A 25596-nucleotide genomic window follows, 5' to 3' on the forward strand; every position below is an offset into this window, starting at 1 on the left:
AGTGAGTAGCTGACAGTTCTAATACACTGCACTACGCATGTAGTGCAGTGTATTAGAATAGCGATCAGAGCCTCCTGCCCTCATGTCCCCTAGTGGGACAAAGTAATAAAGTGAAAAAAAAGTTAAAAAAAGATGTGTAAAAATTAGAAAATAAAAGATTTAAAAGTAATAAAAGTAAAAATCCCCCCTTTTCCCTCATCAGTCCTTTATTATTAATAAAAATATATAAACAAACAAATAAACTATACATAATTGGTATTGCCGCGTCCGTAACGGCCTGAACTACAAAATTATTTCATTATTTATCCCGCACGGTGAACGCCGTAAAATAAAATAATAATAAACCGAACCACAATCACAATTCTTTGGTCACTTCACCTCCTAAAAAATGGAATAAAAAGAGATCAAAAAGTCGCATGTACCTAAAAATGGTACTGATCAAAACTCCAGTTCGTTACGCAAAAAATAAGTCCTCGCACGGCTTTATTGATTGAAAAATAAAAACGTTATGGCTCTTACAACATGGTAACACAAAAAGTGAATGATTGTTTACAAAACGTATTTTATTGTGCAAACGCCATAAGACATAAAAAAAAACTATAAACATCTGGTATCGCCGTAATCGTATCGCCCCGCAGAATAAAGTGAATATGTCATTTATAGCGCACGGTGAACGCTGTAAAAAAAAACGAAAAAAAAAACAATAGTAGAATGGCTGTTTTTTAGTCACCACGCCACCTAAAAATAGAATAAAAACTGATCAAAAAGCCGCATGCACCCCAAGAAAACTACAATGGATTCCTCAAGGGGTCTAGTTTCCAAATTGGGGTCACTTTTGGGGGGTTCCCAATGTTTTGGCACCACAAGACCTCTTCAAACCGGACATGGTGCCTAATAAAAAAGAGGCCTCAAAATCGACTAGGTGCTCCTTTGCTTCGGAGGCCGGTGCTTCAGTCCATTACCACACTAGGGCCACATGTGGGATATTTCTCTAAACTGCAGAATCTGGGCAATACGTATTAAGTTGTGTTTCTCTGATAAATCCTTTTGTGTTATAAAAAAAATGGTATAAAGAGGATTTTCTGACAAAAAAAAAATGTAAATTTCACCTCTACTTTGCTCTAAATTTTTGTGAAACACCTAAAGGGTTCATAAACTTTCTACATGCTGTTGTGAATACTTTGAGGGGTCTAGTTTCTAAAATGGGGTGTTTGATAGGGGTTTCTAATATATGGGCCCCTCAAAGCAACTTCAGAACTGAACTGGAACCTAAAAAAATAAATAAGTTAGGCAATACTTTGCTTCTTACATTATACTGATAATGAGCAGTGCCCACCCCGAGATTACCCCAGTTTTGACCGTTTGTCTAAACGGAGACCCTTATTAGACCGTTCCAGTGCCCGGTTTTCCCAAGCATACACCCCCGAGAAGTGTATTTCTATTGATGAGTCCCTGGTACATTTTAAAGGGAGGGTTCAATTCCGCGAGTACCTGCCGGGTAAGAGGGCAAGGTATGGCGTGAAGATGTATAAGCTGTGAGAGTGCATCAGGGTATACCTACAGGTTTAGGATATATGAAGGAAAGGCCACCCCCAAACCAGACTGCATCCTGGACTACAATAGGTACATGGGAGTGATGGACTTGTAAGATCAAGCCCTGAAGCCCTACAGCGCCATGCGGTGTGGTATAAGAAGCTGGCCGGGAACATCATATAGATGGCTTTGTACAATGCGTACGTGCTACGTCGATGTGCAGGCCAGACGGGAACTTTCCTGGAATTTCAAGAGGTGATTATCAAGAACCTAATCTTTAGGGACCAAGAAGGGGGGGCACCCAGTACTTCTGGAAGCGAGCCCACACGCATCGTACCAGGGCAACACTTTCCAGGGGAAGTTCCCCAAACTGGCAAGAAGGGAAAAAGTCAAAAGAGGTGCAAAGTCTGCTATAAGAGGGCGATAAGGGATGACACAATATATCAATGTGACACGTGTCCCGAATAACCAGAGCTCTGTATGAGTGTTTTAAAATTTATCATACATCCCTTGGTTTATAATTTACCCCAATTTTACTTACCCTGATGCACTCCGCACAGCTTATCCCCCCTAGTCTTTCCCCTCTGGGCCCTGCTGTGTGTCCAGGCAGCTGATAACAGCCACATGTAGGGTATTGCCATACCCGGGAGAACCCACATTACAGTTTATGGGGTGTAGGTCTCCGGTCAAAATGGCCACTACACCTCTAGATGAATGCCTTAAGGGTGTAGTTTTTAAAACGGGGTCACTTCTTGCGGGTTTCAACTGTACTGGTACCTCAGGGGCTTCTGCATACATGACTTCGCACTAGAAAATCCCGAGTAGGCCAAATGGTGGTCCTTTCCTTCTGAGCCCTCCCATGGGCCCAAACGGCAGTTTATCACAACAAATGGGGTATTGCGGCACTCAGAACAAATTGCGCAACAGAATGGGGTATTTTGTTTCTTGTGAAAATAAGAAATTTTCAGCCAAAACTACATATTATTTGACAAAAATAATTTTGTTTTCATTCCCAGACCAATTCAAATAAGTTCTGTGAAGAAACTATGGGGTCTAAATGGTCACATTACCCATAAATGAATTCCTTGAGGGGTGTCGTTTCCAAAATGGGGTCACTTCTGGTGGGTTTCCATTGCTTTGATACCTCTGGGGCTCTGCAAATGTGACATGGCACACGAAAACCAATCCAACAAAATCTGTACTCCAAAGAACACACAGCGCTCCTTTCCTTCTGAGCCCTCCCATGGGCCCAAACGGCAGATTATCACCACAAATGGGGTATTGCCGCACTCAGGACAAATTGGGCAACAAAATTGAGTATTTTATTTCTTGTGAAAATAAGAATTTTTGAGCTAAAATGACATATTATTGGAAAAAATATATTTTTTTTAAATTCCCAGCCCAATTCAAATAAGTTCTGTGAAGAAACTATGGGGTCTAAATGGTCACATTACCCATAAATGAATTCCTTGAGGGGTGTAGTTTCCAAAATGGGGTCACTTTTGGTGGGTTTCCATTGCTTTGATACCTCTGAGGCTCTGCAAATGCGACATGGCACCCGAAAACCAATCCAACAAAATCTGGACTCCAACAAACATATAGCGCTCCTTTCCTTCTGAGCCCTCCCATGGGCCCAAACGGCAGTTTATCACCACAAATGGGGTACTGCCACACTAAGGACAAATTGGGCAACAAAATGGGGTATTTTGTGCCCTGTGAAAATAAGAAATTTTGATCACAAATGACATTTTATTGGAAAAAATGACATTTTTTTCATTTCAGAGCCCAATTCAAATACGTGCTGTGAAAAAAATGTGCGGTCAAAATGGTAACAACAACCCTAAATGAATTCCTTGAGGGGTGTAGTTTACAAAATGGGGTCACTATTGGGGGATTCCTACTGTTTTGACACCTCAACACCTCTTCAAACCTGGCATGCTGCCTAAAATATATTCTAATAAAAAAGAGGACTCAAAATGCACTAGGTGCTTCTTTGCTTCTAGGGCTTGTCTTTTAGTCCACGAGCGCAGTAGGGCCACATGTGGGACATTTCTAAAAACGGCAGAATCTGGACAATACATATATAGTAGTGTTTCTCTGGTAAAACCTTCTTTGTTACAGAAAAAAAAATGAATAAAATTGAAATTCAGCAAGAAAAATGAAATTTGCAAATTTCACCTCCACTTTGCTTTAATTCCTGTGAAATGCCTGAAGGGTTAAAAAACTTTCTAACTGCTGTTTTGAATACTTTGAGGGGTCTAGTTTTTAAAATGGGGTGTTTTATCAGGGTTTCTAATACATAGGCCCCACAAAGCCACTTCAGAACTCAAGAGGTACCTTAAAAAAAAGGCTTTTGAAATTTTCTTAAAAATATGAGAAATTGCTGTTTATGTTCTAAGCCTTGTAACGTCCAAGAAAAATAAAAGAATGTTCAAAAAACGATGCCAATCTAAAGTAGACATATGGGAAATGTGAACTAGTAACTATTTGGGGTGGTATAACCGTCTGTTTTACAAGCAGATGCATTTAAATTCTGAAAAATGCAATTTTTTCAAAATTTTCTCTAAATTTTGCAATTTTTCACCAATAAACACTGAATATATCGACCAAATTTTACCACGAACATGAAGCCCAATGTGTCACGAGAAAACAATCTCAGAATCGCTTGGGTAGGTTTAAGCATTCCGACGTTATTACCACATAAAGTGAAATATGTCAGATTTGAAAAATGGGCTCTGAGCCTTAAGGCCAAAACTAGGCTGCGTCCTTAAGGGGTTAATTCCTGTGACATGTGTAAAGGGTTAAGACATTTTCTAAATGCTGTTTTGAATACTTTGAGGGGTGAAGTTTTTAAAATGGGGTGACTTTTTGGGGGTTTCTAATATATAAGGCCCTCAAAGCCACTTCACAACTGAACTGGCCCCTGTAAAAATGGCCTTTTGAAATTTTCTTGAAAATGTGAGAAATTGCTGCTAAAGTTCTAAGCCTTGTGAGGTCATAGAAAAATAAAAGGATGTTCAAAAAACGATGCCAATCTAAAGTAGACATATGGGTGATGTTAATTAGCAACAATTTTGGGTGGTATAACTGCCTGTCTTACAAGCAGATACATTTAAATTGAGAAAATGCAAATTTTTGCAATTTTTCGCTAAATTTTGGTGTTTTTCACAATTAAATACTGAACATATCGAGCAAATTTTGCCAGTAACATAAAGTCCAATGTGTCACGAGAAAACAATCTCAGAATCGCTTGGATAGGTGAAAGCATTACGGAGTTATTACCACATAAAGTGACATGTCAGATTTGAAAAATGAGGCTCGGTCAGGAAGGTCAAAAGTGGCTAAAGAGGGAAGGGGTTAACTCCACAGAAGAACCACATCAACGTAAACGGAGAAAGGGGCCTGAACATGTCGGGTGCCCAGGTACGTTCAAAGATAAAGAGATCAAAGATCAGTAATCTGGGACCCTATCAAGAGTAGCCACACAATCTGACAAGAAAGTTCAATTTACAGAAAATTGAAAAAAAAATATGTAAATAATGGTCATGATCTGGACCGTCGTTTATTTATGGATGAGCATCCAATGTGGTGATTCTGTGGACAAGCTGCACGCACATAGAACAGTTATATGGACCTGTAAATGACAACTGGGTCATACAGTACATGGTAACCCACCCGTAAAAGAAGGAAAACCATGACAGATGAATTCTGGCTAGCAATTGTACATGGTAAAGGGATCAAATTTATTTAATATCTGTACAAGTTGTAACATTTAAATTGCCTTAAATAAAGTCTATCCATTATTAGAGCCTAAAACCAGGGCTACACAGGCTGTTTTTTTTGCGTAAATAATGGATTTAGAAAAGGGAACCGGTCAGCAGTTTTGAGGCCTTAAACTATTGCGCTACAGCTGCAGTCCAAAGGAATATATTGTGTTGCATGCAATCTTGTGGACTACAGCTGTCACTCGATGGTTAAAAAATATAGACACTTTTTGTCAGTGGCAACATGGAGTTAAAAATAGTTACGCTTTCAGCCTGCAATCTTTACGACTGCATGTAATCATTTTCAGAACACTTAATATGCCGTTTTTAAAAATAAAATAAAAAACTTGTTTTTTGTGTCACCACATTCGGAGAGCCATAAAAATTTTTTACCGTCGATGGAGCTGTACGGGAGCATAATTTTTACAAGACACATGGTAGTTTTTAGAGGTACATATAACTTATTTATTTTGCCTTAGACATACCTAGGGGCCACCGTTCAGCCCCTAGCTGCCATGCCAACCCATTGGCACCACATGATTGACCACAGCATCTAAAGGATTAAATAGCAGGGATCAGCATTTGCTACGATGCTCAGCACGCTAAAATGGGGTGCCAGTTGTAGTATATAGCTGCCACTGGCAAGTGATAGCGCAGGGGCGCAGAACCCTTGCCCGCAACATGACTGCCCTATTATGGTACAGCCATTCACGGGAACAACCTACTCGCAATGATGTATTATTACGCAGAGTAGCAAACCAGTAGCGCTAAAAATAAAAAAAAACTCTGTAGTAAGGATTAATTAATATCTACAAGAGGGTCAATTCACATGTACCAGGTTTCCTGCTAAATTTCTGCGACTGCATCTGAACGGGGTTTGCAGAAATCCACGCAAATCTGCAGAAATTTCTGCAACAAAATCTGCCATGAATGAATATACTTTAGAGATCTCTGGATTACTCAAGACGTCAGGCTATCTGCACACAGTGGTTTTTCGTTCTACATTTTAACACATGTAAAACTGCATGCAATGTAAAGTATTTGTATGGTTGATTTCTGTCATTTTGGGCAAGCATTTTTCAAACCCTATATATTTAGCATGCTGAATTTTGATAAAGATGCCACAAACCAAAATGCTGTGTATTTAGGCACGCTTATTTTACTATAGACTTTTTACCAACACCTAGCTGCAGTGTCTTAAAAATTATCAAAATATCCATTCAGTTGCGGAAATTTTCAGATGCAGAATTTTTTACATGGGGCCTACCCTAAGACTTTATATAGCTCACCTCCTGCCTAGACAGAGTCATAGGCAATTTCTCCTCCGCCAGCTCCAAGTCTAAAACAGGGTTGTTCGATGCTGAAGGCTTTTCTTCTTCTTCTTGATTTTGAACCTGATTGAAAAAAAAAAAAAACAATACAAAAAACACACAACTGGGTAGGTTAGTGGGTGCAAATAATAAGCTCATACTTAACAGCATAATAAACCATGTAAACATGGGAAGTCTCAGAACATCTGAAAACCTTCACATGCTCTAATGAAAAAGTATGCATCAAAAACTCGAGAGAAAGCCATAGTGATGGTGCCGATATTATAGAAGACTAAACTGTATTCAGATGGTGGATATTAAATAATTTACCTATTTACATCACATGCTGCAAAATATACAAGCATTCAAATATTTTGCAAACAGATCCCTGTACATAAATATAGAAAACAAGGCTTCAATGGTTGTTCATCTATAAGAGGCAATAACAAAATAGAAGATAGTGGATGCATGTGCCAATCATAAGAAAAGGAGATTCAAGCACAGAAAAATGCAATTTAGCTAAACCCTCTAAGCCAATGAGATCGAACAGCCTATGCTGGCAAAAAGATGGCGATAGGAGCATCTGATGACTAAGGAAGATAATAAGTATACCGCACACAAGGATTGGGATTCTGCTTTGTGGGCACGGGTCTACTACCAGACTGCTGAGATCTGATGAATAAGCATGCAGGTCGATAGAGGCTATAGAATTGGTCAACAGAATTCTAGCCTTATAGATTCAGACTTCTTTAACCCAAGCAGTCTACCTGTCATTAGCCTGTTTGATGGTACGTCACGCTTCTTTGCAGTGTCATCAGCTGGATCGGGATGTCACACGGACAACCTGACCCAGTTCTGTGACTGGGAACTGAAATAATCAGTTCCTTGTCAGTAACTGCTCTGAACACAGCACTCTCACGGAGAGCGGTCTCCAAGAGCAAAAGATGTTGCTTTTTCATTTGGGTGCTTGACATAAAAACCTATGACATCATTGATATCACAACGGGATTTTTTATGGCAAAGGGGCTAGAGTGCATGCAGAGCAGACACTGTCTGTATGTAGATCACAGGCAAATGATCCAATAGGCGGTTAGCATTATATCACTGTTATAATATCGTATTGAGAGAAAGCGAAACACGGCGCCACATGGTGCAGATTACCCAAGTGGGAATGGATAATTTGAGAAGAGTGATGCTTACCTTGAAGCAATGAAAATCGAGCGATGGAGAGAAAGGTGCTGCTGCTGCCAGGACTCGAGGCCGGTGATTCAAGATGAACGACCGCAGATACTATGCTGGGTGAGCTGGAGAAAAAGAGTCTGCAAGGGCGCTGCTGCACACGGATGAGACCGAAGTGAAAACTTCGGAATGATGATAATAATATTCGATGAAAATATTCAATGATATTCAATGATAATTGAAGGTAATAAATAATAAAATTTAATGGTAATATGACTACGCGTTTCAATGCCGTACCGGCATCTTCATCAGGTCATGAAAAAAGAACACAGACATCTCAGTTTAAATAGAATCTCAAAGTTCGAAAAAGCCCGCCAATGTGAACAAGGGCAGGGCGTTCAAGTGACGTCAGAGTTCAGAGGTTAAAAAATGACAGATAACGATGACCGGCACATAAAAAATGATCAAAAAATAAAATGTTAAACAAGGAAAGATAAAGTCCATGTGCTGGGAAACAATATAGGAACAATGAAACAAATGGTACAGAATGAATCGCAGGGGATGCAGAACAAAAACAAAACAAAACAAAATAAGGGGTAATCCGTGAAATAAACGGATAAATAGGTGATGGTGTCAATATAAGATATAAAACAATTATAAACAGTATAAGAACATAATAAAATATGTAAAATAAATAAACAACAAAGTCAGAAAGACAAATGGACATTAATCCTTACACATTCAAAAGAATGGAGTCGGCACTTGCCGTTAAAACATTAATAAATAGCGGCTCAACGAATGTAGAGAGAAGCGATGACATATGTATAAATTTAGAATGCCAAAACATAAATGTGAGCATTGGTGAGAGAATAGGGGTATCAATACTGCATATGAATAATTTATATGAAAAATGTGAACAGTTGAAACTGGTAAGGTATAATAATAAGCTATAACGCCGATATTTGAGCCGGCAGCCGGTAAATGCCGGTAAAACAGAAATAGCGGCTCAACGAATGTAGAAAAAAGGGATGTCAATTGTATAAATTTAGAATACAAAAACATAAATGTGAGCCTTACTTAGAGAATAGGGGTACCACTACTGTATATCAATAATTTATATGAAATTTATGAACAAATGAATCTGGTACGGTATAGTGATATGCTATAAAGCCGATATTTAAGCCGGCAGCCGATAAATCATAATAGGTGAAGAACGAAATAATAAAGATGAAGAATGATGTAGAGACAAGAGGTTGAATAATGAAATGTACAATTGTAAAGGACAATAAGTGATAATAAGCAGTATGTACTATCAATACTAATGATGGCAAAGGGCATATGTCCTAAATATATTCCAAAGAACCCAAAGATCTGTCTATAACGGAAAGAACCACTGATAATGCAAGGGAAACTTAAAATAAGCAACAATGAAGATAAAGCATTAATGGTACATAACATAAAATTGCACAAATATATTTAAAACGACAATACGGGTCAAAAAACAGTATAGCCATGAATATATAATGATGTAATATCATGAACTGAAACATAAAGCAATAAATGAAAAGAATAAGAAATATACTGTATTAGTAATTAAGCCAATTATTAATCTAAAGTGGACTCAGAGATATCATTAAGGCCATCAGGTTGAAGAGTTTTCATTTTAAAAATGCAGTAGTTTTCGCGCTGTTTCAGTTTGCTAAATCGATTAGTGATATTATGCGGAATTTGCTCTATAGGTGTAATGAGCAAACTACTAAACTGACTATTATGTGTAGTGGAGAAGTGTCGAGAGACACTGTGTTTTAAAAAACCAGTATTTATGTTGAATCTGTGGCTATTGATTCTGGTCCGTAAACATTGCGTAGTACGGCCAATGTACTGGAGATGACACGGGCATTCCAACAAATAAATAACGAAAGAGCTTCCACAGTTCAGAAAGCTATTGATCTTAAAGGATTCTTTAGTCATTGTGGATGTGTAAATGGAGGTCTTGTGAGTGATATTGGTGCAGCACATACATCGCTGCCGGCCACATTTGAAAGAGCCTAAAATTCTAGGAAGCAAAATAGAATCAGGTACCATGGGATTTTTTAGTTTACTGGGTGCTAAAATATTTTTTAGAGATTTTGATCGTCGATAGGTAATGGTGGGTCTATCCGGTAATTCAGTTTTTAAAAAAGGATCATTTCTTAAAATGTGCCAATGTTTATCAAGGACCTCTCTGATTTTTTTGTTTCCACTATTAAAAGTTGTGATAAAATTATTACTAAAGTTCTGTTTGTTTTTGATTGCCCTATCTTGCTTAATGCACGAAAATTGTGATAGTAGGGAAGCTTTCTGACGTGCCCCTTTGATCAAACTTAAAGGAAAATGTTTTTCCCTAAACCTTTTTTCCAAAAGGTTACATTCCTCTGTGAAATCAGAGTCGGTTGTGCAATTTTTTCTAACTCTTCTAAACTGTCCAAAGGGAACATTTTTAATCCATGGGGGGTAGTGGGCACTGTTGAAATTTAAGTAGCTATTTACATCAACAGATTTGAAATGTGTCTTTGTTAAAAATTTGTTAATTCTGGTGTCAAATGAAATAGTCAGGTCTAAAAAGTCGATAGACAGAGTGGAAAAAGTGTATGTAAAAGACAGTCCTAAGTTATTCGAATTTAGATGCTCAATGAAAGATGAAGCTTCGGTCTCATTGCCCAACCAAACGAAGAGGAGGTCGTCGATATAACGTTTATAAAATAGAATTTTACTTTTGAATGGGTGATCATGGTAAATATATTGATCTTCAAATTGTCCCATGTATAAATTAGCGTAGGACGGTGCGAACCTTGAGCCCATGGCGCATCCTTTGATTTGGTTGTAGAATTGATTATCAAAAGTAAAAGAATTATGATTTAAAATAAAGTCAACACATTTGTTTAAAAATGCAATTTGATTCTCAGGCATACATGTTTTAGTAGATAATGCAGAGCTAATGACCTTTAGGCCTTTGGAGTGGGGAATATTGCTATAGAGGGCAGTTACATCGGCTGTGAGGAAATTGATGGGGTACATAGAATTGGTGATGTTAAGTGAGTGAAGTTCTCTGATTACTTGGGTCGAGTCCCTAAGGTATGATGGAAGGCTGGCTACTAAAGGTTGAAGGTGAGTATCAATGAAATGAGAGAGGTTGCTAGTGAGGGACCCGATCCCTGATATGATCGGACGACCTGGGGGGTTAGTTATGGATTTGTGCACCTTTGGGAGATGGTATAAAAAGGGAATGCTTGGGAAGGGCATATTGAGAAAGCCTCTTTCTTTTTTGGTGATGATCCCTTCATGGAAAGCTGTATCTATAAGAAGGGCGTATTTAGGTATATGAATGGGTAACGGGTTTATAGCTAATTTAACATAGAAACTGCTGTCGTCCAAAATTCTGTAAGATTCATCCAAATATTTATCCTTGTCCATAATAACAATCCCACCGCCCTTGTCAGCAGAACGGATCACAATGGTATTATTTTTGGCCAATGATTTCAGGGCAATTCTCTCCTGGTAAGTGAGATTATGAGGAGTATTAATGGGTTTATCGAGAGATCTGAGTTCATTACCTACTAAAGCAGAAAAGGTTTCTATAAAAGAACCTTGGTGGTGCAAAGGGTAAAAGTTTGATTTAGGCTTCAAATTAGTGGCAATAATTACTTGGGGATTAACTGAAGTGGATGGTTCAGAAATCGCAGTCGGTAATGGAATGGTGGGGGTCATTTTGGACATAGAGAAATGCCTAGTAAGGGTAAGTTTGCGGATGAAACGATTAAGGTCCATGAAGAGATCAAAAGTATTGGGTGGGGAGACAGGGCAAAAAGAGAGACCTTTGCTGAGGAGACTAATCTCATGTGTATTAAATTCATAAGAGGATAAATTGAAAAGTTTGATTTTTAATAAATGGTTCGATGTTTCTTCAGATTGGTTGGTGAGGTTCTCTTTGTTTGCATTTCGTTTACGGCCTCCTCTTCTTCCTCTATATCTAATTTTCTTTTTGTCGATATTTTTTGAACTAAGGGAAAAAAATGTGTAATTGTTTGAATTTTTGGACTTATGAGGTAAGTGATGAGGTGGTCGTTGCTGTTGATGGTCGGCGTGACAGGTGGCATTGTGAGTTGGGAAGGAAGTCCTAAAAAAGAAGTGGTAGTGTCTAGAAAGGATACAGGCGCTGAGGCTGCTGCTTCAGATGTAACAAAAATTGCATCATTGGGCAATGATGCAAAGGCGCCATTCTCTGTACAGGTGGGTAGAGACAATTCAAAAGGACTAGCAGAGGTATTATGAATAGACAATTGTAAGAGGGAGGGGGATATGCCATGGTCAGAGGATAGAATGGACTCATTGGGAGATAGGGATATTGGGATGGGATTGGAGGACACTTCAATGGTGGATTGGAATTGTAATAGACGGAATTCCAATTCCGAAGCCTTAAAAGCATTGATGGGTACTTTAGTAAGGTAATTACTGGGTGGTGCCGAGATAGTATCCATAGGGACATTGTGCTTAGTTACAGTTGGAACGGCAGTAGAGACTGGTGCTGAAACCATAGTGCGTTTAACTGTTGGTGAAAAAAGGTGAGAAGAATCTACAATAGGTTTTGAAGGATTATTACTCCTCAGACTGTTCTTAAAAAATCTATTACGGGGAGAAAAACTCCGTTGTTCACCCCTATTAAAACTGTTAATATGGGGATATTTGTTAGAAGCCGCTCTTAGTGGGAGATGTAAACCTTCACGACGGGAGTTAACCGTATTCTCAATGCAGTTGTCAGAAGTTTCATTGTTAGAACTGGAGAAATTTTCATAGTCAAGACGATCTCTTTTGAACTTATTCGTTTTTTTGAGAATTAAATCTTTTTCATAGATATTCAGACGTTTGTTAATGGATGTCTCTATTTGTAAAAAATCGGGATGTTCGGAGAATCTGAGAAGATTCCCCTTGATTGTATTAGCCTCTAATTCAAGTGTATCGCTGATGGCTGTCCTTTTTGTGAGAAGGACATTGAGGATACCTGAGTGACAATCATCCAAAACCTTTTTCCAAATTATACTGAAGGAAATATCAGCAGGATAGGGGTTGCTCAGCTCAACCCTCAAACCCCTGGGGGTAATCTTTTCAGAGATATAAGTACGTAGAAACAGGCAGTCAATATTTTGTTTGGCTTCATCCATGAGACAATTTTCTAATGTTAGGAATGTATCAGTCATAATCTTCGTGAGTTCGGGAGTAAAATGATTACTCACCACGTCTGCTGGATCCATGTTGTCCATGATCCCTAAAGATTGTAGAATCCATTGTTCACGGAAGTGCCTCCTGTCGTTGATAAAATCCGTCATGTTGAAGAAGGTAGATATGGAATGTTACAATAGTCCGAGATCCAGATGATAAAGACTTAGATGATAGAGAAATCTCAATGGAAATGAGAAGAAACTTGCTTCTGAACAATTGGAGTGGCAGCCAGTGTAAAAAAGAAGAGACCGCTGAGGCGCTGTTCACACGAGGAGACCAAAACCGCAGCGAAATAATTTCACTCCAGGACGACAACTCAGAGGAGGAGAAGGTCCAGGACTCAACTGGTGAGAGAAAGCGAAACACGGCGCCACATGGTGCAGATTACCCAAGTGGGAACAATGGATTCTACAATCTTTAGGGATCATGGACAACATGGATCCAGCAGACGTGGTGAGTAATCATTTTACTCCCGAACTCACGAAGATTATGACTGATACATTCCTAACATTAGAAAATTGTCTCATGGATGAAGCCAAACAAAATATTGACTGCCTGTTTCTACGTACTTATATCTCTGAAAAGATTACCCCCAGGGGTTTGAGGGTTGAGCTGAGCAACCCCTATCCTGCTGATATTTCCTTCAGTATAATTTGGAAAAAGGTTTTGGATGATTGTCACTCAGGTATCCTCAATGTCCTTCTCACAAAAAGGACAGCCATCAGCGATACACTTGAATTAGAGGCTAATACAATCAAGGGGAATCTTCTCAGATTCTCCGAACATCCCGATTTTTTACAAATAGAGACATCCATTAACAAACGTCTGAATATCTATGAAAAAGATTTAATTCTCAAAAAAACGAATAAGTTCAAAAGAGATCGTCTTGACTATGAAAATTTCTCCAGTTCTAACAATGAAACTTCTGACAACTGCATTGAGAATACGGTTAACTCCCGTCGTGAAGGTTTACATCTCCCACTAAGAGCGGCTTCTAACAAATATCCCCATATTAACAGTTTTAATAGGGGTGAACAACGGAGTTTTTCTCCCCGTAATAGATTTTTTAAGAACAGTCTGAGGAGTAATAATCCTTCAAAACCTATTGTAGATTCTTCTCACCTTTTTTCACCAACAGTTAAACGCACTATGGTTTCAGCACCAGTCTCTACTGCCGTTCCAACTGTAACTAAGCACAATGTCCCTATGGATACTATCTCGGCACCACCCAGTAATTACCTTACTAAAGTACCCATCAATGCTTTTAAGGCTTCGGAATTGGAATTCCGTCTATTACAATTCCAATCCACCATTGAAGTGTCCTCCAATCACATCCCAATATCCCTATCTCCCAATGAGTCCATTCTATCCTCTGACCATGGCATATCCCCCTCCCTCTTACAATTGTCTATTCATAATACCTCTGCTAGTCCTTTTGAATTGTCTCTACCCACCTGTACAGAGAATGGCGCCTTTGCATCATTGCCCAATGATGCAATTTTTGTTACATCTGAAGCAGCAGCCTCAGCGCCTGTATCCTTTCTAGACACTACCACTTCTTTTTTAGGACTTCCTTCCCAACTCACAATGCCACCTGTCACGCCGACCATCAACAGCAACGACCACCTCATCACTTACCTCATAAGTCCAAAAATTCAAACAATTACACATTTTTTTCCCTTAGTTCAAAAAATATCGACAAAAAGAAAATTAGATATAGAGGAAGAAGAGGAGGCCGTAAACGAAATGCAAACAAAGAGAACCTCACCAACCAATCTGAAGAAACATCGAACCATTTATTAAAAATCAAACTTTTCAATTTATCCTCTTATGAATTTAATACACATGAGATTAGTCTCCTCAGCAAAGGTCTCTCTTTTTGCCCTGTCTCCCCACCCAATACTTTTGATCTCTTCATGGACCTTAATCGTTTCATCCGCAAACTTACCCTTACTAGGCATTTCTCTATGTCCAAAATGACCCCCACCATTCCATTACCGACTGCGATTTCTGAACCATCCACTTCAGTTAATCCCCAAGTAATTATTGCCACTAATTTGAAGCCTAAATCAAACTTTTACCCTTTGCACCACCAAGGTTCTTTTATAGAAACCTTTTCTGCTTTAGTAGGTAATGAACTCAGATCTCTCGATAAACCCATTAATACTCCTCATAATCTCACTTACCAGGAGAGAATTGCCCTGAAATCATTGGCCAAAAATAATACCATTGTGATCCGTTCTGCTGACAAGGGCGGTGGGATTGTTATTATGGACAAGGATAAATATTTGGATGAATCTTACAGAATTTTGGACGACAGCAGTTTCTATGTTAAATTAGCTATAAACCCGTTACCCATTCATATACCTAAATACGCCCTTCTTATAGATACAGCTTTCCATGAAGGGATCATCACCAAAAAAGAAAGAGGCTTTCTCAATATGCCCTTCCCAAGCATTCCCTTTTTATACCATCTCCCAAAGGTGCACAAATCCATAACTAACCCCCCAGGTCGTCCGATCATATCAGGGATCGGGTCCCTCACTAGCAACCTCTCTCATTTCATTGATACTCACCTTCAACCTTTAGTAGCCAGCCTTCCATCATACCTTAGGGACTCGACCCAAGTAATCAGAGAACTTCACTCACTTAACATCACCAATTCTATGTACCCCATCAATTTCCTCACAGCCGATGTAACTGCCCTCTATAGCAATATTCCCCACTCCAAAGGCCTAAAGGTCATTAGCTCTGCATTATCTACTAAAACATGTATGCCTGAGAATCAAATTGCATTTTTAAACAAATGTGTTGACTTTATTTTAAATCATAATTCTTTTACTTTTGATAATCAATTCTACAACCAAATCAAAGGATGCGCCATGGGCTCAAGGTTCGCACCGTCCTACGCTAATTTATACATGGGACAATTTGAAGATCAATATATTTACCATGATCACCCATTCAAAAGTAAAATTCTATTTTATAAACGTTATATCGACGACCTCCTCTTCGTTTGGTTGGGCAATGAGACCGAAGCTTCATCTTTCATTGAGCATCTAAATTCGAATAACTTAGGACTGTCTTTTACATACACTTTTTCCACTCTGTCTATCGACTTTTTAGACCTGACTATTTCATTTGACACCAGAATTAACAAATTTTTAACAAAGACACATTTCAAATCTGTTGATGTAAATAGCTACTTAAATTTCAACAGTGCCCACTACCCCCCATGGATTAAAAATGTTCCCTTTGGACAGTTTAGAAGAGTTAGAAAAAATTGCACAACCGACTCTGATTTCACAGAGGAATGTAACCTTTTGGAAAAAAGGTTTAGGGAAAAACATTTTCCTTTAAGTTTGATCAAAGGGGCACGTCAGAAAGCTTCCCTACTATCACAATTTTCGTGCATTAAGCAAGATAGGGCAATCAAAAACAAACAGAACTTTAGTAATAATTTTATCACAACTTTTAATAGTGGAAACAAAAAAATCAGAGAGGTCCTTGATAAACATTGGCACATTTTAAGAAATGATCCTTTTTTAAAAACTGAATTACCGGATAGACCCACCATTACCTATCGACGATCAAAATCTCTAAAAAATATTTTAGCACCCAGTAAACTAAAAAATCCCATGGTACATGATTCTATTTTGCTTCCTAGAATTTTAGGCTCTTTCAAATGTGGCCGGCAGCGATGTATGTGCTGCACCAATATCACTCACAAGACCTCCATTTACACATCCACAATGACTAAAGAATCCTTTAAGATCAATAGCTTTCTGAACTGTGGAAGCTCTTTCGTTATTTATTTGTTGGAATGCCCGTGTCATCTCCAGTACATTGGCCGTACTACGCAATGTTTACGGACCAGAATCAATAGCCACAGATTCAACATAAATACTGGTTTTTTAAAACACAGTGTCTCTCGACACTTCTCCACTACACATAATAGTCAGTTTAGTAGTTTGCTCATTACACCTATAGAGCAAATTCCGCATAATATCACTAATCGATTTAGCAAACTGAAACAGCGCGAAAACTACTGCATTTTTAAAATGAAAACTCTTCAACCTGATGGCCTTAATGATATCTCTGAGTCCACTTTAGATTAATAATTGGCTTAATTACTAATACAGTATATTTCTTATTCTTTTCATTTATTGCTTTATGTTTCAGTTCATGATATTACATCATTATATATTCATGGCTATACTGTTTTTTGACCCGTATTGTCGTTTTAAATATATTTGTGCAATTTTATGTTATGTACCATTAATGCTTTATCTTCATTGTTGCTTATTTTAAGTTTCCCTTGCATTATCAGTGGTTCTTTCCGTTATAGACAGATCTTTGGGTTCTTTGGAATATATTTAGGACATATGCCCTTTGCCATCATTAGTATTGATAGTACATACTGCTTATTATCACTTATTGTCCTTTACAATTGTACATTTCATTATTCAACCTCTTGTCTCTACATCATTCTTCATCTTTATTATTTCGTTCTTCACCTATTATGATTTATCGGCTGCCGGCTTAAATATCGGCTTTATAGCATATCACTATACCGTACCAGATTCATTTGTTCATAAATTTCATATAAATTATTGATATACAGTAGTGGTACCCCTATTCTCTAAGTAAGGCTCACATTTATGTTTTTGTATTCTAAATTTATACAATTGACATCCCTTTTTTCTACATTCGTTGAGCCGCTATTTCTGTTTTACCGGCATTTACCGGCTGCCGGCTCAAATATCGGCGTTATAGCTTATTATTATACCTTACCAGTTTCAACTGTTCACATTTTTCATATAAATTATTCATATGCAGTATTGATACCCCTATTCTCTCACCAATGCTCACATTTATGTTTTGGCATTCTAAATTTATACATATGTCATCGCTTCTCTCTACATTCGTTGAGCCGCTATTTATTAATGTTTTAACGGCAAGTGCCGACTCCATTCTTTTGAATGTGTAAGGATTAATGTCCATTTGTCTTTCTGACTTTGTTGTTTATTTATTTTACATATTTTATTATGTTCTTATACTGTTTATAATTGTTTTATATCTTATATTGACACCATCACCTATTTATCCGTTTATTTCACGGATTACCCCTTATTTTGTTTTGTTTTGTTTTTGTTCTGCATCCCCTGCGATTCATTCTGTACCATTTGTTTCATTGTTCCTATATTGTTTCCCAGCACATGGACTTTATCTTTCCTTGTTTAACATTTTATTTTTTGATCATTTTTTATGTGCCGGTCATCGTTATCTGTCATTTTTTAACCTCTGAACTCTGACGTCACTTGAACGCCCTGCCCTTGTTCACATTGGCGGGCTTTTTCGAACTTTGAGATTCTATTTAAACTGAGATGTCTGTGTTCTTTTTTCATGACCTGATGAAGATGCCGGTACGGCATTGAAACGCGTAGTCATATTACCATTAAATTTTATTATTTATTACCTTCAATTATCATTGAATATCATTGAATATTTTCATCGAATATTATCATCATTCCGAAGTTTTCACTTCGGTCTCATCCGTGTGCAGCAGCGCCCTTGCAGACTCTTTTTCTCCAGCTCACCCAGCATAATATCGTATTGTGAGAGTTTCCTATGGGTATACTGGTTTCCTCCGACACTCTAAAAGGCTAATTGTTTCCTATGAAGAGTAAGTGAGTGAGTGAGCACTGTACAGCACTACTGGTTATAATATATAAGCAAAGATAGATAGCTAAGTATTGGGTATCACTATGCGCTGGAGAAAGAAGATTCTATCTGGGGTAAATAAAGGAGAGAACCATGCACCCAATAATTCACCTTTGGTATGAAGTTCTAAAAATTATCTAATTTTAAATATTTAATCAGATATAATATTTTTTTTTTACAGGCAATATTAAGTGATCGGTTAATATATTATCAGCTGATCATGACTTATCAAGGTGCCCATACAGATTAGATAGAAGTTATCTGCACTTATCAATTTTGGAAGCTTTCAACAATGATTGTTTGAAAATGTTTAACATAAAATCTTTCACAATGTCACAATCCTAATAATGGTTGAAAAGGACATCAAAAGTATTGGATATTTATTGCCCTTCCTCTTCTAGAATTCTAGGTTTATGGTGCTGCATCGGATAAGGGAAACTACTTCACGTGTAGTTACTTTAGCAGATCATGCAAAGAAAAAAAATTTTTTAATAATTATTCGTAATAATTTTTCCTTGAACTTGTGAAAACACAATAAAAGTGCCTAATGCAACTTTTCTCCTTCACAATAATATTTTTAACAAAATACTAGGCATATGTGCGCTTTTGTTACCTTTCTTATTTATCAAGGATGATAATTTATTGACCCATTGTTTCTGATGGAGAACACCATGCAACCATGTTTACACCATGTACATTGTGTACATTCAGCGTATGCGCGGGAGTGCTCCCAGGGCATACGCTCAATGTAGCCATAGAGTCCTATGGCTACATTCTTTTTAACTGTATAGGAAGGCGTAGTCTGCAGCACTTTCCTATACAGTGGATCACAGAAGAAAAAACAAAAAAGAAACCATACTGCGCAGTATTTTTAAAGGGTGGGTCTCGTGTATGAAGTATGCCACTGCATGAAACAGAGCCTAATTTGTATGTCCAGTTCTACGTTCCTCCTTATATAAACGAAACAATTCTGCAATCCATATGCAGGGGTTCAGAATGCTAACTACTTATTTTTAGAACTACATTTCAAAATACATATTTTTTTGTTTGTATAATTTGAGCTTTAACATGACAAATACAAACTACTCCTTTAATGTTTGTTTTCAATAAGCAGCAAATGTTTGTCGTGGCTGAAAACAAGTTGTATTGTATTTGGACACACTGGATCTTGAGCCATGAAAATATATTTTGGTTGACCCTAGGGCTGGGTGCGATTAAATCAAAGGGCCTCACGAATCAGTTTAACAGAATCGTTGAATCGATTCTTTAGTTCCACTGCGCTGCAGGAGGTAGCCCTGCCCGCCGCCTCGTCACCGCCTGATCTACCCCGGCCTGTCTCTGCTTCCCCATGGAACAGCAGTTCCATGGGGAAGCAGAGACTCCTAGTATATACCCACACTGCCCCGCTGTAGATACCATACCCCTTGCATATCCCACCACCACCATCCCCCCATGCTTTTCCCACCCCCCTTCCTTGTAGATCGCGCCACTGTAGCTCCCACTAGAAGCTGAATCCCCGGCCAAAGATATGGCCGGGGATTCAGCTCCTAGTGGCAGCTACAGCGGCAAGATTTACAAGGAAGGGGGGTGGGGGGGTTTGCGATCTACAAGGAAGGGGTGCTATCTGCTAGAGGTTGTGGCACTATCTACATGGGCACTGTGGCACTAAATTGGGGGTGGAACTGATGTGGGCACTGTGGCTCTATATGTGGGCACTATGGCACTATATGCACTGTCATTGTATGTGGGAACTGGCACTATCTCACTATATGTGGGCACTGTGGCACTATCTACATGGACATTGCGATATTATCTACAAAGGCACTATGTCACTACGTGGGCACTATCTACAGGGACATTGCGGCACTTTATAAAAAAACGGCCATAAAAACGAACTGGGAATGGATGAGAATTTGGAGATACTGATGCAAAATGGCAATGAAAAAAACTGACAATTGAGTTTTTATTGGCCATCTTTTTTCACTGTCGTGTGGCTGTAACATAAATAACAGATGTCAGGAGTCCCGCTCACATGTACTGTGGTCTGGCTGGGAAACCCGGCGGGCACACGGATCTTTTTTCACGGTCATGTGAATCCGGCCTTAATGCCATTTATTTAACACCCCATTGTGGGGCCGGTACTGCACAGGGTCCTGCTCAGACTTCAGACACTATAATGTAATCTCGCCCCAGACTGCCCTCCTCGGCGCTATCTGCCTGGCCCTGCTGCAATTTACACTGCTCTCGCCTGCAGTGTCGGAGACCGGCTGAGGGGGTGACAGCAGAAGTTGGATGTTAGTGCACGCAGCGCATCATTGATTATAGATTCTGTTAACCTGTTCCCAGCCGGGAACACAGAAGTTATAATTAGATAGATATTTTTCCAATTGTATTTATGATAAAAAAAATATATATATAAGTATTTGCAGAGAGTAATGCCCCATGCACACAACCGTGTTTTTGCGTCCGCAATTCCCCCGCAAATCCACAGGAGAATTGCGGACCCATTCATTTCTATGGGCCCATACACACTACCCGTGTTTTCCCGGGTCTCCGCATGTCCGCGCCGCAGAAACTCAGGACATGTCTTATTACGGGCCGCAAATTCGATGCGGACATGCAAATAGAAGTCAATGGGCCCGTGGAAATTGCGGATACACCTCCGTGTGTCATCCGCAGTTTGCGGATTTGCGGAAATGTTGCTAGGCGACGACCGGGAATAAGTTCTGTCGTCATCCTGTTTTACCTAGGCTTTTTTGGTTTTTTTTATCCACATTTTGCGGATTACATACGGATGAACTGCGGATTACATACGGATGAACTGCGGATGACATTTCACAGAACACGGTCCTGGAATTTGCGGACCAGAAAAACACTACGGTCGTGTGCATGAGGCCTAAAAGTTGTGAAGTTGCGTACAATAATTATAGCAATATATGTTAAAAAGTTATTTATATAGAAAAAATGTATTAAACTATCTCTTGGTATTACTGTTAAACAGAAAAAAAAATAAGAAAATAAGTGAGATTCAAATCGAAGATCATCCAAAGTGTCGAACAAAATATCTAGATTTTATTTTTGGGCAAAAATCATCCAGCCCTAGTTGACCCATTTTAATGTAATAGCTCTGTCTACGGCATTGTGTGTTAACTTACCAGTTGTGTTTGATACACAACCATATGCTATAAAGTCTAGCTACTCCAGCTCCTTTTCTTCAAGAGCCAACTGCATAAGTAGCAAGATTCTACTGGAGAAAGTAAGTCATTACTATATTAAAGGGGTCATCTAATCAGGACCTCTACATACGGAAGTCATGTGGGGGGACCCCTCAGTCTGAACAGAGAGATGCTGGAAAATTTGAATGGGTGCAGTGTAAAACACTTGTCCAGATGTGTGGTCGAAATGGGGACCGGCTGTTATTGCCAGGGGTTTCAGCAGCTGACCCCACAGTCATGAATGAGGACTGGATTTTAATTGTGTTTTATTATCTTCACTCGAAGGGGTTATTAATATTTTTTACTAATAGCTGCAAATCTCCTGTAATATAAAGACAATCAGTACTCAAGTATTCTTCCCCCCCCCCCAGCGATCCAGCTCTAACGCTCCGGGGGTCCTCCCAGTGTTTGTTCACATGCCGGCAGGCCAGTCAGAGGGCTCAGCGGTGACAAATTGTATTCCTGACATTATTCCCATCGCGGAGCAGCCTTGCCAGGAATACAACATATGACTGCAGAGTCCTCTTGTTTACATGTGGGGGAGAATCCAGCCAAACACTGGGTGGACTTCCGGAGTGTCAGTGCTAGATCGCTGGGGGAATAGGCGAGCGCTGATTGTTTTTATATTTCAGGACATTTGCAGTCGTTAGTAAAGTTTGACCAACTCGCATAACCCCTTTATTATATGCATGACACGGCCACATAAAGGAACATGTATACAAATATTAGACAATCAATTGCTGTTTGAATTTCGAGTGGTCCTAGGTTTATGAGGCGCTAACTAAATAAAGTGACGATTTGCTGATTGATGTGTGAAGTGATCATCCAGCACAGTACTTGTATTAATATAAAAAAAAAAAAGTTACAATTCAGGTTTTAATTTCAAAACAGTTCCACCCACAGTGAGATGCTCAGCAGTGTAAACAAGTGGGGCAACATCGAAATCGCCAGTACAGAAGAAGCCCTTTTTATAGCATGCCATAAATCAACAATTGTGTCCAGCCCTACTAGATAACAAATGTATGCTGTTAGTGGGTCAGTCACAAACTTTTTGATTTTTAAAGTGTGCCAGATAGCAGAAAATATAACTTTAGAACAAACTTAATAGGTGTGAACTGAAATGTTCACTTGATCTGTCCAAGTAAATGCTGCCGGACACATCAAGACATCACATGCTCCGCGTTCCAAGCCAATAGACAGTCCACTACTGACAGCTGTCATTTGGAAAATATCCCCATAAGTAAAGCATGCATTCCCAGATCCTACCTGGTGTGTTGGCGTCTCATTTAAAGGCTTACAGTTGTGACAGATTGAACAGAGAGAAATGTTAGATTAAAACGTGCGAGACGGAAACAAGACTGAGAATGGGATTTTAATTGACATTTTTTACCTTGTATCCACATCTTTCAAAATAAGCTTCCCTTTCTTTTTCAGCAAGTTCACTGCGCTTAAAATATTTCTTACTTTCCTGAAATATATAGGGGAAAAAAATATTTAATGTTAGGGCTGGGCAACTAATCGATAATCGAAATTCAGCACAATTAAAGCGACGTCATCTTGCCAATTTCAGTCTTATCAATTCTTTTCTCCCGGCTTAAACTGTATCCGCATCTTCAGGACGCAGATACAGTTCAATATAATGGTAGAGCAGGATCGTAAGGTCCCTGCTCTACCATTCACTATGTATGGCTGGACGCGAGTCAGTGTCGTCATCGCGCCTGTCTGCGCCGAGCTGCACAGACCAGAGGAACACTTTTCATTGGAACGGGTTAGGGGAGTATGTATATTGTTATTTTTATTCGGCACTTTTGGGGGCAGTTATGGGGGGCATTACAATGTGTGGAGGGCATTTATGGGGGGCACTACATTGTGTGGAGGGCAGTTATGGTGGCATTATACTGTGTGGTGGCATGTATGGGGGCAATATACTGTGTGGAGGACCAGCTATGGGGGAAATTATACTGTTTGGATGGCAGTTATATTGGGGATTATACTGTGTGGAGGGCAGTTATGGGGGCATTACACTGTGTGTTGGGAGCTATGGGGCATTATACTGTGTGGGGAGGACTATGGGGGCAATATACTGTGTGGGGACAGTGTCAGGGGGTATATTATAGACTGTAGTATACAGGAGGCTCAGGGGATAAATATTAAACGGTGTAGCATGCAAATAGGGGTGTGGCTTAAATAAAAGTCTAATAATTGTAACCGAGGTTTCATGTACAATTAATCGTGATTTTGATTTAGGTCATAATTGCCCAGCCCTATTTAACATCTCAAAAAAAAAATAAAGATACCAATTTCTTAAAAACATATATTGAGACCCCCACCATTCGCTAAAAATAAAGCATCAGAAGCGCTTGGGTGGACGCTGTGCCGATTAGTTTCTGATCGGCTTTCCTCGGAATGCCAAGCGAGCAATGTGCAGACTCAGACTTTCTAGTAAACCTGTACAACGCTTGTTCTGATTTCAGAAACTAAGTGGCACAGCGCTCACCTGGGCACTTCCGGCACTGTGTTTTAGTGATCGGTGGGAATCGCAGTGCTCAGACGCCCATTGGTCAGAACTCCTGACAGGTCAACAGGACATGCCAAAATTTTTTTTAAGTTTAGTTAGCCTTTAAGCAGATCAAGCACCGCAATATTCATATAAATACAATGGCTGCAATTTAACGATGAGGGGGACAAAAGTGCGGTGGCCTGGTAAACCATGAAGAAGACACGGACCTCCACTGATCTGATATCGATTGTCTATCCTAAGGAATTGCATCGCAGACAAGATCAGAATGGATCCTGAGGGTATGTGAACACAACAGATTTTTCTGCCAGAGAACCTGCAGCTGATCCTGGGATTTCTGCTATGGATTTTCAGTTTCATCTGCCATAGATTAGCCACGTAAAAAACGGACATGGCTAAGACTCTGTTCACACTGACATCCCACATCATGCAGCTCCGAATCCATTTCACAAAAAAATATGTAGTTAAATATTTTAACTACAAGAATAGAGCTGAATGTTCCTAACCCCTATGTGAACAGGTTCTAAATCAAGCAGAATACACAAAAAAGTTGCAGTGCAGTTGAAATCTCTGAACACAGCCTTGACAACCTGAAGGCAGACTGGCATTTGTGAACCCTATAAGTGCGGCTTCCTAGGCAGTGCCATCCTCTTTAGTGAATACTATGCCGTTATTATACTGGATAGTCCTCAAGCGATACATGCAGAGCCCAAGAGCAGCTGCCGCGCCTCACCCCGATCAGCTCCTTCTCCTCCAGTTGCTTCCTCTTCCGCGCGATCTCCGCTCTCAGAATGTCCATTCTGACCTGAAACCGGCTCCCGAGAATCGCTATCAGCTGTGCGCTTCCTGTTTACAGCGGAAGGGGCTGCACTTCTCACCACGCCCCTCCTCCACTTTGGAGACTGGGTCCTAGCGCCGTGTGGTCGCCCCAGTACTCCCATCCACGGTCATTGGAGGGTTAATACGTGTGGCGTGACCCCGTTCATATTGGAAAGCTCTGTTTGGTGAATATAAATTCATTGTTTTCCATTGACTAATTACTCGGAGCCGCCTTTGAGTTCAACCCTGACGTTTAGCTATGTGTAGAACTCAATTGG

General features: G+C 39.4%; 1 protein-coding gene across 2 annotated transcripts in view; it reads right to left on the reverse strand.

Annotated features, from left to right (window-relative positions):
* The window catches only part of PRPF18 (pre-mRNA processing factor 18), a 58101-nt gene extending 32733 nt beyond the window's left edge, over positions 1–25368 (reverse strand). The window contains exons 1-4 of one of the 2 annotated variants that reach the window (XM_075857393.1): positions 25233–25368; positions 23372–23449; positions 23248–23274; positions 6587–6691 (exon numbers count right to left, since the gene is read on the reverse strand). In XM_075857393.1, the coding sequence (XP_075713508.1) occupies positions 6587–6691; positions 23248–23274; positions 23372–23449; positions 25233–25298 (276 nt within the window). In that variant the 5' untranslated portion in view covers positions 25299–25368. The remainder of the gene's footprint in view (positions 1–6586; positions 6692–23247; positions 23275–23371; positions 23450–25232) is intronic. The other variant, XM_075857394.1, reaches the window with a different exon arrangement.
* Positions 25369–25596: the final 228 nt, after the last annotated feature.

This window comes from Rhinoderma darwinii, chromosome 3 (assembly GCF_050947455.1).
Source record: "Rhinoderma darwinii isolate aRhiDar2 chromosome 3, aRhiDar2.hap1, whole genome shotgun sequence".
Classification (NCBI taxonomy): Eukaryota; Metazoa; Chordata; class Amphibia; order Anura; family Rhinodermatidae; genus Rhinoderma; species Rhinoderma darwinii.